Source organism: Cherax quadricarinatus, chromosome 54 (assembly GCF_038502225.1).
Source record: "Cherax quadricarinatus isolate ZL_2023a chromosome 54, ASM3850222v1, whole genome shotgun sequence".
Taxonomy (NCBI): domain Eukaryota; kingdom Metazoa; phylum Arthropoda; class Malacostraca; order Decapoda; family Parastacidae; genus Cherax; species Cherax quadricarinatus.
Window position 1 is genome coordinate 19265151 of NC_091345.1, and position 15269 is coordinate 19280419.

The 15269-nt window shown below is 38.7% G+C and overlaps 1 protein-coding gene across 9 annotated transcripts in view; it reads left to right on the forward strand.

Annotated features, from left to right (window-relative positions):
• Positions 1–15269, forward strand: part of LOC128705881 (solute carrier organic anion transporter family member 74D) — a 116946-nt gene that overhangs the window by 52998 nt on the left and 48679 nt on the right. For 6 of the 9 annotated variants that reach the window (XM_070096683.1, XM_070096679.1, XM_070096685.1 and 3 more), the window contains exons 5-7: positions 4496–4687; positions 5315–5455; positions 13253–13459. In XM_070096683.1, the coding sequence (XP_069952784.1) occupies positions 4496–4687; positions 5315–5455; positions 13253–13459 (540 nt within the window). The remainder of the gene's footprint in view (positions 1–4495; positions 4688–5314; positions 5456–13252; positions 13460–15269) is intronic. The other 3 variants (XM_070096680.1, XM_070096687.1, XM_070096684.1) reach the window with 2 other exon arrangements.

The following is a 15269-nucleotide window of genomic DNA, read 5'->3' on the forward strand; positions in this document are numbered from 1 at the left end:
GTTTTGAAGGTTCTCATTATCCATCCTGTCATTTTTCTAGCAGATGCGATTGATACAAAGTTATGGTCCTTGAAGGTGAGATCCTCCGACATAATCACTCCTAGGTCTTTGACGTTGGTGTTTCGCTCTATTTTGTGGCCAGAATTTGTTTTGTACTCTGATGAAGATTTAATTTCCTCATGTTTACCATATCTGAGTAATTGAAATTTCTCATCGTTGAACTTCATATTGTTTTCTGCAGCCCACTGAAAGATTTGGTTGATGTCCGCCTGGAGCCTTGCAGTGTCTGCAATGGAAGACACTGTCATGCAGATTCGGGTGTCATCTGCAAAGGAAGACACGGTGCTGTGGCTGACATCCTTGTCTATGTCGGATATGAGGATGAGGAACAAGATGGGAGCTAGTACTGTGCCTTGTGGGACAGAGCTTTTCACCGTAGCTGCCTCGGACTTTACTCTGTTGACGACTACTCTCTGTGTTCTGTTAGTGAGGAAATTATAGATCCATCGACCGACTTTTCCTGTTATTCCTTTAGCGCGCATTTTGTGCGCTATTACGCCATGGTCACACTTGTCGAAGGCTTTTGCAAAGTCTGTATATATTACATCTGCATTCTTTTTGTCTTCTAGTGCATTTAGGACCTTGTCGTAGTGATCCAGTAGTTGAGACAGACAGGAGCGACCTGTTCTAAACCCATGTTGCCCTGGGTTGTGTAACTGATGGGTTTCTAGATGGGTGGTGATCTTGCTTCTTAGGACCCTTTCAAAGATTTTTATGATATGGGATGTTAGTGCTATTGGTCTGTAGTTCTTTGCTGTTGCTTTACTGCCCCCTTTGTGGAGTGGGGCTATGTCTGTTGTTTTTAGTAACTGAGGGACGACCCCCGTGTCCATGCTCCCTCTCCATAGGATGGAAAAGGCTCGTGATAGGGGCTTCTTGCAGTTCTTGATGAACACAGAGTTCCATGAGTCTGGCCCTGGGGCAGAGTGCATGGGCATGTCATTTATCGCCTGTTCGAAGTCATTTGGCGTCAGGATAACATCGGATAGGCTTGTGTTAGTCAAATTTTGTGGCTCTCTCATAAAAAATTCATTTTGGTCTTCGACTCTCAGTCTGGTTAGCGGCTTGCTAAAAACTGAGTCATATTGGGACTTGAGTAGCTCACTCATTTCCTTGCTGTCATCTGTGTAGGACCCATCTTGTTTAAGTAGGGGCCCAATACTGGACGTTGTTCTCGATTTTGATTTGGCATAGGAGAAGAAATACTTTGGGTTTCTTTCGATTTCATTTATGGCTTTTAGTTCTTCCCGCGATTCCTGACTCCTAAAGGATTCTTTTAGCTTAAGTTCGATGCTTGCTATTTCTCTGACCAGTGTCTCCCTGCGCATTTCAGATATATTGACCTCTTTTAGCCGCTCTGTTATTCTTTTCCGTCGCCTGTAAAGGGAGCGCCTGTCTCTTTCTATTTTACATCTACTCCTCCTTTTTCTTAGAGGAATAAGCCTTGTGCATACATCGAGTGCCACCGAGTTAATCTGTTCTAGGCATAAGTTTGGGTCTGTGTTGCTTAGTATATCTTCCCAGCTTATATCGGTTAGGACTTGGTTTACTTGGTCCCACTTGGTGACTTATGTCCATTGGGGTCCTAACCTCGCGGTCAGATTAAAATAAAATTCAGAAATTTACGTTCAAAGGCATTATAGAGTATAGAGTAAGGAAAGTTGCTTTTCAATAAATCAATCAATCAATCAAGTTTGTTCTCTATAAGGATTACAATGCGGAGTTTACAGATTTTTAATATTGTGTGGTTTACTTGTTTTAAAATACTAATTACAGAGGGGGCTACTAGGACACCTAGCATGGCTAGGCATTTCGGGCAGACTTAGATTAATTCTAAACTTTAAATTATTACAGATTATGGTATTAAGGCTAAGTGACTACAAGGGAGCAAAGTACCTTGATGCTAGAGATGGGTTCTTGATCGAAGGAATTTCATCTATATTCTTCTTCCTTGGATAAATGACTGCCATTCCCCAGGTGCTCTATGACCCTGATGAGTCAAGGGCACTGGATTAAGTGCTTCCTCTTGAATATAATGTGACTCTTTCAGGTTGAGCATTTCCCCATGATTATAAAATTAATCAGGAAGATCTACCAATGTTTTAGTCAGTTGCATAAATTTGTACAATGGTTTTAAGTGCACATGCACACTGTAGACGTGCAAGAAAATTTTCTTCAGATTACACTGACTGTATAGTCCTTGTGGCTTAGCGCTTCTTTTTGATTATATAATAATCTTCAGATTACTAACCCAGCAAGGTTTATTAATAGCTCACTAAAGACAAGATGTCTTCAAGAACTGTCTGTCTTATTTCTATTGGGATCCTTGATCCTCTCTCCCCCAGGATGCAACCCATCCAGTCACCTAACATCCAGGCACCTACTTACTGCTAGGTGAACAGAGGCAATTCCTATTTGTGCCAGGGATTGAACCCGGGCCCCTTAGTGTGTGAGCTGAGGCTGCTACAAACCTACCATCATAATGCTATATATGTACTGTATTTATCCCAATAAAGTCAGGGTGACACAAAAATTAATTTAAGGTCCATAGTTATTTTACATGGTTTAACTTAACTTTTGGTGCCTTGACACTGGTAAAAGGTTCTCCATCCATCCTTGACTTATAACTTCCCAAATGATAAATTTCCATACCTACAATTCCAGTATATTTCAGTTTGCAATGAATTTTTGAATTTGCAACTTGTATTTTAGTCAAAGTCTGTAAAATACTAAGTGTTGCACAAAATTAAGGGATCACCACCAATAGCTGCAGTGAAAACAATATAAGTGAGCATACACTAAACACAACTCCACCTGTGGCCGCCTGGTAGACTAGTCTGGCAAAAAAATAGACTCTTAACTTTGTCTGGACTTAAAGAGATACCTTACCATTCTTTGTTGGTAAGTCAGTGTTGTGCCTGTATTTGATGTCTATTGATTTTTTAATAATACACTATAGAATTATAGTATAATGTTAGTTTAATAATGAAAATGGGTTTGAGCCTTGAGCTCCAATCACATAATCTTTTGTATTCTATTATATGATGAATTCTGATAAATGAGACACTTGTGTAACATTTGGGTATCATTATTCATGTTTCACCATACAGTGGCTTCTTCAGTCTAATGCAGAGAAAAGTGGAAGATGAGGAGTGTGAGGTAATCAGTCCCTCAGCCTGGAGTCAATGTGTTCAATTCAATTCAATTCAAGTTTATTCTCTATAATGGTTACAATGTGGGGTTTACAGGTTTTGGGTATTTTGTGGTTTACATGTTATAAAATACTAATTACAGAAGGGGCCACTAGGACACCTAGCATGGCTAGGCATTTCGAGCAGACTTAGATTAATTCTTAACATTAAATCCTTACAGATTAAAGTGAGTTTAGCAATGTGAATACTTTTGTTTTGGCACAATACAAGGTGTCTATATTTGAGTATCATAGGCAAACTTATGACTAGTTAGGATTTATTATTTTAAGATTAAGATTAGTATTTCTGGGCTTATAGTCAGTGGGTGAGTGAGTGTAATTTTGAACCACCAGGTGGTTATCATGTAGTTAGTTGTTGGGGTGGATCAGGGAGATAAGATGTTTTCTAACTGTAGTTTTGAAAGTGATGAATGTGTCTGCAGTTCTAGAGTTTTCAGGTAGGGTGTTCCAGATTTTAGGTCCTTTGAAATATATTGAATTTTTGTAAAGGTTTAGTTGAACACGGGGAATGTCATATAGATGTTTGTGTCTGGTGTTATGCCTGTGGATCCTGTCACAGCTATCAAGAAAGCGTTTTAGGTCAAGGTTAATATTGGAATTTAAGGTCCTGTAGATATAGATTGCACAGTAGTAAGTGTGGATGTTCTGAACAGGGAGTAAGTTTAGATCTATGAAGAGTGGGGGGGTGTGTTGCCAGGGATGGGATTTAGTGATTATTCTTACTGCGGCTTTTTGTTGGGTTATTATTGGCTTTAGGTGTGTTGCTGCAGTTGAACCCCAAGCACAGACAGGATAGGTGAGGTATGGATATATAAGTGAATGGTATAGTGTGAGATGGGCAGTTTGCGGTACGTAGTATCGTATCTTGGAGAGGATCCCCACCGTTTTGGATACTTTTTTTTTGTTATGTGTTGGATATGGGTGCTGAAATTTAGGTTGTTGTTCGGTCCCTCAGTCTTGATGGAAACGTTTCCAGAATAAAGATACTGAAATGTTGCACAAGTGTCTCATTTATCAAATTGCCAGTTTTGTAAACCATTTGTTCACATAACGAATTCTACTTACAATATTTCAACTTAAAGCCCATTTTCTGGAATACATTTTTGCAAGTCTGAAGTATAACTCCTTGAAAACTATTGGAGTGAATGTGAGAGTAATACACCATAGAATAGAATTATTGTTGATCATTTATTTAAAGTAGGCTTAATACACTTTTTGTGACAGCAGAGGAAGAGTTGTGCCATTCCCAGACTGATGGCGTGTGCCAGGAAGATCGAGGCTACTCCTACTTTGGCTCCATACTTCTGCTTTTCATTGCCCAGTTTTTTGTTGGTATTGCCATCAGCATCTTCTTCAGCATTGGTGTCACCTACCTAGATGATAACATCAAAAAGAAGACTTACCCTTTATACTACAGTAAGATTTACTTTAGGCTAACATTGTCACCTGCCTTAGTACATACTGCTGATGTTATTCTTGTATTTTGTGTTAGTTTCAGATTTAATTTACAAATGTTTTAAATTTCTCAAATGACTGGAATAATTGTATTATTATTATTATTATAGTCTTACAGTAGTACATTTTTGAAGCTTTATCTAAGGTTAACCCAAAGAAGTCAAATAAATAGCATGATATATGTTCATTGGAGTAAAAAAAAAAAAAGATCATATTAAAGCACATATTGTACATATATGCTGTCTTAGCTCAGTAAATAATAATACTTGATACTGCAAAAATTTTAACAGTTAAAATTTTTGTAACATCCTCTTTACTCTCAACTTCCCAAAAGGTTTATCTCTTTCCCTTCTACTAGTTGTATACAGCCTCCCCTATACCAACTGTTTTCATTACTCTCCAATACAAGTGTCTTTCTGTGGAGGTTCCTTAATGCTGGTGAAGGGCTCTTGACCAAAGAAATTGGACCTGCTCTTCCCTTCCTTTGCCTAAGCCTAAATGCCTCTCATTTTTCCAAGCACTATGACATCATGAATATAATAATACATATATATATTGCACCATTTCATCTTCTATCTTCAATTGCAGCCTTGACCATGCTCATAAGAATCCTGGGTCCAGTCTTTGGGTTCTTCATAGGAGGAAAATGTCTCTCTATCTGGATTGATCCAACCAAGAGGCCAAACATTGACAAGAAGGATCCTAGGTGGCTGGGTGCCTGGTGGCTCGGTAAGACAGTACCTCTAGTTGTATTTTCTTCGGAAAAACAAGCAAATAAACAAACTGAAAAAAAGCTATAGTGAGAGAGGGGATGAGTAATTATTGCAATATTTTTATTTAAAAGGTATAGAACATAGCTGAACATAATTTTTTTTAATGACATTAGTCATTCCCACTAAAGTAGGGTGACCCTACAGAAGGAAACATTACCATCACCATTCATTCAATACCTGTTTTGCGAGAAGTGTAAAGACATCACATTTCAAATGACCTTCCACACTGTAACATTTTTCCCCCATCCTTCAGAGTGCAAACATTGTACCTGGAGTTTACCTGGAGAGAGTTTCGGGGGTCAACGCCCCCGCGGCCCGGTCTGTGACCAGGCCTCCTGGTGGATCAGCGCCTGATCAACCAGGCTGTTGCTGCTGGCTGCACGCAAACCAACGTACGAGCCACAGCCCGGCTGATCAGGAACTGTCTTTAGGTGCTTGTCCAGTGCCAGCTTGAAGACTGCCAGGGGTCTGTTGGTAATCCCCCTTATGTGTGCTGGGAGGCAGTTGAACAGTCTCGGGCCCCTGACACTTATTGTATGGTCTCTTAACGTGCTAGTGACACCCCTGCTTTTCATTGGGGGGATGGTGCATCGTCTGCCAAGTCTTTTGCTTTCGTAGTGAGTGATTTTCGTGTGCAAGTTTGGTACTAGTCCCTCTAGGATTTTCCAGGTGTATATAATCATGTATCTCTCCCTCCTGCGTTCCAGGGAATACAGGTTTAGAAACCTCAAGCGCTCCCAGTAATTGAGGTGTTTTATCTCCGTTATGCGCGCCGTGAAAGTTCTCTGTACATTTTCTAGGTCGGCAATTTCACCTGCCTTGAAAGGTGCTGTTAGAGTGCAGCAATATTCCAGCCTAGATAGAACAAGTGACCTGAAGAGTGTCATCATGGGCTTGGCCTCCCTAGTTTTGAAGGTTCTCATTATCCATCTCCAAAACAGAAGTCTGTACATAGCTATGGTGTGCAGTAAGATTGCACGAAACAGGTGATATCTTACTGTGAAATATAACCACTGTGAAAAATTGTAATATTACAAGCTCTTTTGTAATTTCTCACATTAACAGGGATAATCATGTTATCACTGCTCATTGATAATGTGAGAAAACACAAAAGTGCTTGGAGAGGTACACCACAGGATTTCAGATCTGTGTTTGTGATTAACTTAGTTGATTCCTGCATACCAGTCAATGCATGCAATGTTCATATATGCTGCTATGTAAGATAATTTATGTTACTGTATTTATGTGCATGTTTACCTGAATAAACTGACTGACGTGTTCTGCTGGCCAGCCGGCTGGCCTGCTCACTAACTGGCCTGTCTCTGTGTCTTGTCTGTCTCAGAGAGAGCCGCTCATGAAATTGATACTCAGCTAAACTTTTGAACATGTTGCAGAATTGTCATGTCTGTACAAGTGGAAAGATACAACTGTGGCCCAAATGTGTATTACTTGCCGTGATAATGCTTGTCTCATATCTACAGGTACAGTATAGCACTTTGTTTTGAGTTATCCTAAGTAAATAAACATAGTCCTTGATTCTGTTCAAGGGATGCCTGTCCTTCAAGAAATATATACCAAGCCAATGTAATTGTTTGAATGACAGAACAGAATCAAGGACTAAGTTTGTTTAGGCACAGGTACACATAAGTACAGTTTCATACAGAGCGTAAATTACCTAGGATAACCCCAAAAAAAAAAGTTGGATAAAGTGCTATACTGTACTTCTTGATGAAGCATAAGCATGACTGTGGCAAGTAATATGCATTTCCACTTGTTCAGACGTGACGATTCTGCAGCTTGTGTAATACATGTTCAGCTGGCTAGCTAGGTGGCTAGCTCTAGCTCAGTCTCTGTCTCTCTCTATTATCTCTGTCTGTCTGTATCAGAGAGAGCCACTCATGAATCAGAATCAATAATTAACCCTTTGACTGTCGCGTCCGTATATGTACGTCTTACGAGGTACCGTGTTTGACATATATACAGTGGACCCCCGGTTAACGATATTTTTTCACTCCAGAAGTATGTTCAGGTGCCAGTACTGACCGAATTTGTTCCCATAAGGAATATTGTGAAGTAGATTAGTCCATTTCAGAACCCCAAACATACACGTACAAACGCACTTACATAAATACACTTACATAATTGGTCGCATTCAGAGGTGATCGTTATGCGGGGGTCCACTGTATACTCAAATTCTAGCGGCTTCAAATCAAGGAGAAAGCTGTAGGCCCACATGTGAGAAAATGGGTCTGTGTGGTCAGTGTGCACCATATAAAAAAAATCCTGGAGCACGCAGTACATAATGAGAAAAAAAAAACTCCGACCGTTTTTTTTTTAATTAAAATGCCGACTTTGTGATCTATTTTCATATAGTATTTATGGTTGTATTCTCGGTTTCTTGGTCTCATTTGATAGAATGGAAAACATATTATAGAAATAGAGGTGATTTTGATTGATTTTACTTTAAAAAGAACCTGGAAATGGAGCTCAAAAAAGGGGAAATGTTTGATTTTTGCCGATGTTCAAAAGTAAACAAATGATGTCATTGTCCAATAAATGTCCAACTAGCCATTCTAATATGCAGTCATGAATGGGTTATGTTATTTATACAATTATTACAGTATTGCAGTAGTCTGCATAATAGTAAATCTTCTATTTTTTGCTTGAATAAAAATTCAAAATAGAAAGCAAGAGTAATATCAGAGGGGCCTGGAGACATGACTGATGAACAAAGAAAATGTTATTTTAGAACCAGGAATGTCTGCATTGTTCATTCTGGACCTTATTTTGAAATTGTCATATTTTTTAATTTTCGTGAAATTGGCCAAATTGGAAAATTCTGACCACGTTACTGGGTAGTTGAAATTAGTAAATGGGCAGTTTCTTGTACTCAATCGATAGAAAAAATGGAGTTTTAAAGAAATAGCTATGAGTTTGGTCGACTGGAACAATGGAATTAGCCGAAAATAGGGCTCAAAGTGGGCGAAATCTCCGATTTGTAAATATAGCTGCGGTCACTAACTTTGCGAGAGCGTAATTCCGTCGGTTTTCCATCAAATTTCGTTTTTTTTGGTGTCATTACAATCGGGAAAAGATTCTCTATCATTCATAAGATTTTTTTTTTTTTTTATTTTTTTTTTTTTTTTTTTTTTTTTTTTTTTGAAATTTTGCGACACCAGGAGACACCTCAGGATTGGGGGTTGCGACAGTCAAGGGGTTAAGTATGTATGTATAATACAGTATACAGAATTTTTTAACATTTGTGGGAAGTAATTAATCTAACAAACAGTTCAGTGATCAGGGCCAGATTAAGAAGTCTCCGGGCCCTAGGCTATTCAGATTGGCGGGGCCCCTTTGAGTTACGGGTAAGCGAAGCGACCCCTTCCAGCTTCGGGGTGGGGGGGGTCGGTGTGAGCCTGTTTAAGGTCTAATTAAATACATTCTGGCTATTTAGATTAAATTTAATAGGAAAAGTACATCAAGACAACCAAAACCATTTACCAACAGCCATTATAACTATCTTGTTAAATCATGCATTTTAAAGAGAATAAATTCAAGACAGCATAGTATTACTAGATTAGGCTATTAAAGTAGTGACATCATGTACCTATTATATTCAGCATAACCACTACAGCACTATTATTCCCTGTATAAATCACTGACCATTATTGTTATCATTGCATCATGCATAAGACTATCAAATCATATAAACTCAAGAAAGTAAAGAATTTTTTATATTCACAGGCACTTCTTAAATAAACTTTTTTCTGGATTTCATATTGGCAAAATCATCAATTATATTCTGAAAATCAATATTTCTTGTTAGATCAGACTCAGTGGTCAACAAGGCTAGGTTACACAATTTGTCTTGGCTCATTGTTGAATGGAGCTGGTTTTTCACTCTTTTCAAAACAGAAAATGAACATTCTCCTTCACAGTTAGTAGCTGGAAGTGTTAGGTAAAGGCGATACACTATGTCAACATTAGGGAAGGTTTCTGAGATACCTGCATTTCTTAAATGTTTCAAAGCAGCTGAGGGTGCACATTTTTCAGGTGGAGCTTTAATCTGATTCATATACCCAGAAAAATGAACTATTTCTTCAACAAATGTGTCCTGAACATCTGCTGAAAGGTGTTGTTGCAACTTTAATGCAGCTTCTCTCAATTCTGCATCTGGCATTGTAGTAATTTTGAACAGAAATCCAAACTTGTCATTGAGATTCTGGTAGATTTCTTTTCTTTTCACCAATTCTGTAATCAGTGAATCCAGAATGACGAAGTATGTAGCTGTCTTACATTTCTGCCTTGGTAGCAACACAATTTCATTGTCTGGCTCTTCAAAATTGCGTTTCCTCTTCCTTGACCGCTGATGATCAGCCCGGTAACTGTAGTCTTTCACCAGCAGTTTAGCTTTCTCTTCAAACATTTCAAAAGCTTCATCATTGCGAAGTGAGCTTACAAATTCCACTAAGCCTGCATAGAGGTTAGCACAAGTAGCCATTTCAATTTCAATTTTCTGAAGTGTCTTGTTCGTGGCATTTAACCGTTCCAGTATACAGTCCCAAAGCACACAGAGTAAGGCCAATTCAAAATCTTCCAATTTTGATGTTAAGCTGGCTGCTTCGCTTCTTGTAGTTGCTGTCTGGTCTTCATCCTCTGCTATTTGGATCAAAGCAGAACGTATTTCAGCAAAGTTGTCTTTCAAAGCATGTGTTGCATCATGCTGCGCTGGCCACCTTGTTGTTGATAATGATTTGATGACATCTCCATGAATGGTTGACTTGAGTATACTCCACCAATGCGTTGAAGCAGAGAAAAAATTAAAGAGTGCTTGTAAAAGTCCAAAAAATGAAACTGCAGCGACACAACACTCCGCAGCACATGACCCAACAAGATTAAGAGAATGTGCTGAGCAGGGCACATATTCAGCAAGTGAGTTGATTTACTTGATACGGGCTTGCAATCCATTATATTTACCCGACATGTTACTTGCATTGTCGTAGCTCTGGCCACGGCAATCCATAATAGAGAGATCATGTTCAAGCAGAGTATCCAGTACTACATTCATCATTGTTTCTCCATCATGGCCTGAAAGAGGAATGAATTTTATAAAGCGTTCTACAGGCTTACCACTGGAGTCAACAAAGCGAACAATGAATGTCAATTGATCTGTATGTGAAATATCTGGTGTTGAATCTACACTTATTGCAAAGTATTTTGCAGTTTTCACAGCTGCTATGATGTTATTGAGGACCTTCTTAGTCATCAGTTCAATAAATTCATTGCATATAGTAGATGACATGTAAGATACAGTGCCTCTTCCTGCATTCCCAAGGCATGACACATGATTTGCTAAGAATGGATCGAATTGTGCTAACAGTTCTATGTTCCCTAGGAAATTGTCATTGTTTTCTGAACCAAAAACCTCATTTTCTCCACGGAAAGCAAGTCCTCTTAGAGCTAAGAATTTTACAACAGCAACAACTCTTTCTAGAACTTTTCTCCAATAAGTGCGCTCTTTTTCAGTTTGATTTTCCAAATGAGAATCCAGTAAGCCTTTTTTCTGTGCACGAAATACACTGGCTAAAATGCAGCTCCTGTGAGTGGTGCTTCCTGTATGATCTGACGTATCTGCAGATTCAGCTGTACTGGTAACATCAGAAACTGTTTTCGTGAGCATGTCTGTGATCTTTCTGCAGCTTCCTACATCTTTCTTTTTCTGTTCTTCTTCTTGAATTTTCTTCTTTCTTTTCTGTGACCCACTCGCATAAGAACGTCCAACATCACGTTCACGAGATGCCATAATGAGGATGTATCACTGTCTGTAATCATGCAAATACAAATTTTTCATTAGCAATTATTAATTTTTTATTATTAAATTTATTTTTTCTGTCAATTGGGGGGATATGGCCCTTGTAGCCCCCTTTCCTCTGGCTGCGCATCTAAAAATTCAAAACATTACCAGAAAGGAGTCATATACAGAACTTTTACCATAGATTAGATTAGTGATTTGGGCTACGAATATTTACTAATTCATCCTCCTTGATCTCCAATTTACTTAAACAGAAATCATACTGAGTCCAAGAACAATGCACAATGGTATTTATATTACCATTTTCATAACTAAACTAATCATTATGTTTTGCATGATATATGGCCATAGATAAGGACATGAGAATTAAAGAATGCAGGGACAATTTTCAGTTTCACCCAACCAACGATTTTCTGATGTGGCTTATGTGTTTCTGGGGAAATATGTAGTAAATTAATTGATGTTCTACATCACTTCCGTCGTAACTTGAAAACTAAGCATTTGCGACGGAAGCGATGTAGAACATCAATCAATTGAGATCTGTTATTGAAATGATAAAGATTTAAAGACAGGACATAGTGCTTTTAAAACCTACAAACGGAAGTCAGTTTGCATTTTTAGGTTTTTCTTTATAGTATTTTTACCAAAAATGCGTCTTTAATTTTCCATGCGTCTTTACTGGTCAAGTAACCCTATCAGGTACCTCCCTTAACATTTAGAGGCGAAAACAAACATTTATCCATACACATCAATGTCTATCAACAACACTTCAGTTAATTTGTCACAGTACAAGTCTAGATAACGTGTAATTACTACAGAAAATTGGAGAGGAATCTCCCATACTCACCCATTAGCGGGAAAACACAGCTGTTCTGATGTAAACAAAGGCATGTTGAGTGTTGCCATCTATGGTTAGGTTTATTTATTTTTATTTTATTTTACTTCATTATTTATTTTTGTTTTGATTAATTTTTAAAAATCAATTTTACTCTCCAAACACTTGAACTTTTTAGGTAGGGACCCCTTTGCACTTGCACCATGTGCGCAGTCTTGGATGAGCCCCTGAACCCCTTGGACCGCGGGGTCCCCAAATGCCCGGGGCCCTAGGCAAATGCCTAGTTTGCCTATGCGGTAATCCGGCCCTGTCAGTGATACCTATTTCTCATATCTAGAGAAACGTTTTTCACCCTCCCATTTTTCTGAATGATATGAGGGCCAATTTTCCCACTGATTTCATCTTGTGAAGTCCTGATAGAGGACACCAATATTCTCATCAAAACTATTTTGATTTTCAATAAAACCTGTATATACAAGATTTTTAACATTTATGGGAAGTAATTAATCTAAGAAATAGTTCCATCAGGCCTATTTCCCGTTCAGCATTTTTAGCCTTTATCGGGTGGACTTTCAAAATTCCTTAAATCCACGCCAAGAATTCTATTTTTTATGCTGATTAAAAATATTCCTTAAAAGGTAAAAATACATCATTTCAGCATGACACAAGGCCCTGTTTTCTCTCTGATTTCATTGTCTGTAGTCCTGACAGGTCAAAAATAAGTATATAAATATGCAATAATAATAATAATAATAATTTCTGTAAGTACATGTACAAGGTATACAGGCCTCGCTGACATCAGTGACATACTACTATATAGAAAACCCCTTGTTATACAGAACATTTAAGGCAAATTAGGTCAGTTTTGTCCCCAGGATGCAACCCATACCAGTAAACTAACACCCAGGTACCTATTTTACTCATAGGTGAACAGGGACACCAGATGTCTTGAAAAAAAACGTCCTAATCCTCCCACCCATACCGGGAATCGACCCCCAGACCTCAGTAAGTCAGCTGAGTGTGCTAGCAAAAAACTATGGGACACCCAATAGTATTGTTGATTTTTTTGTGATGTAACATCATATTAAATCGTTGCTCTTTTTCAGGGTTTGTGTTCCTTGGGCTGGCTTTAGTGGTCACAAGCTTACCACTGTTCTTTTTCCCACGTAAGCTGCCTGCAACACTGAAGAGAGAGAAAAAGAAGATGCTGAGACAAGCTGAGAGAGATGAGCAGGAGGGATGGAACAGAGGACTTCCATATTTTCTCTCGTTGGCTAAAACAAAGAAAGAAGAAACAAAGCCTACTTTAAAAAGTAAGTTTTTTGGCCTAAGAATTCTTAGCCATGTCACATATGTATTGTAGTGACCAGTAAAGAAGAGGGACCCTGAGCTGCAAATCAACCCCTGCAACCACAAATAAGTGAGCACACACATGCACATGCAAGCATGCACACACACACACACACACACACACACACACACACACACACACACACACACACACACACACACACACACACACACACACACACACACACACACAGGCAGAGGAGAGGTTTGTTCCCAAGGGAAACAGAAATAATGGGAAGAACAGAATGAGTCCTTGGTTCACCCAAAGGTGTAGGGAGGCAAAAACTAGGTGTACTAGAGAATGAAAAAGGTACAGAAGACAGAGAACTCAGGAAAATAAAGAGATTAGCCGAAGAGCCAGAAACAAATATGCACAGATAAGAAGGGAGGCTCAGCGGCAATACGAAAATGACATAGCATCGAAAGTCAAGACTGACCCGAAGCTGTTGTACAGCCACATCAGGAGGAAAACAACAGTCAAGGACCAGGTAATCAGACTGAGGAAGGGTGATGGGGAATTCACAAGAAACGACCGGGAGGTATGTCAGGAGCTCAACACGAGATTTAAAGAAGTATTTACAGTGGAAACCAGTAGGACTCCAGGAAATCAGAGCAGGGGGGTGCACCAGCAAGTGCTGGATGAGGTACATATAACCAAGGAGGAGGTGAAGAAGCTGCTATGCGAACTTGACACCTCAAAGGCGGTGGGACCAGACAACATCTCTCCGTGGGTCCTTAAAGAGGGAGCAGAGATATTGTGTGTACCATTAACCCTTTCAGGGTCCAAGGCCAAAATCTGAAGTCACGCACCAGTGTCCAAGAAATTTTGAAAAAAAAAAAAATTATTTTTTCTTACAGAATTAAAGAGCATATTTTTGTGAAGGTAATAAAACAAAAAAAATTAGAATCTGATCAGTACTTACCGAGATACAGTGCCAAGAAGTTTGTAGAAAATGATGTGGTGGCGGCAACATCGACGAATTCCACATACGCGTATTATATTATTTTGTTGTTTTAGTTGTTTTTTCTTTTCTTTTCCAATTTTTTTCTATTCCTACTAACATTTGGGGCCTGAGAGACCAATACTGTATATAATTTATATATATAAACTCACTGTATTGAACACAATAACCGCACTAAAGTTATTATCATATTATTGTTTACCACTGTTGTTTATTACAATAAACATGCACAAATATTGTATAATACTAATGTTCTATCATATATTTACATATTTACAATCACTGGACATGGTTTTAGAACTGCTGGAGCTTGTGGAACTCCTTGAAACAAGGCACCATGCACAGAGGCACCTTACATTCCTCACACATAAACCGAGTGTCTTTGCGTCTTTGTTGCCGTCGTTTTGTTTGTGCACAGACAATGCATCTCTTCTGAGCAAATTTCTTTTGAGTTGAAGGAAGCTGTATTATGAAATGATCACCTTCTCTTCTCAAACGCTTGGGTATATTGTGATGAATTCGAGGACCATGTTGTATTGCAGGTGTTGTTACCTGGTACTTCATTATGAGTTGTCTGACAACAGACAAACAAAATTCACCATACGGTGGTCTGTTACCAGTCTTTATTTGGTACATATTATATGCATTCAGCATTGAAATGTCCATGAGATGGAAGAAAAGTTTCATGTACCACTTGTAACTCTTACGAACACAGTCAACAAAACCAATCTGCATGTCACACTTGTCAACCAAGCGCATGTTTTGTGTATAATCAATCACTGTCACTGGTTTTCGAATACGTTCATTAGTC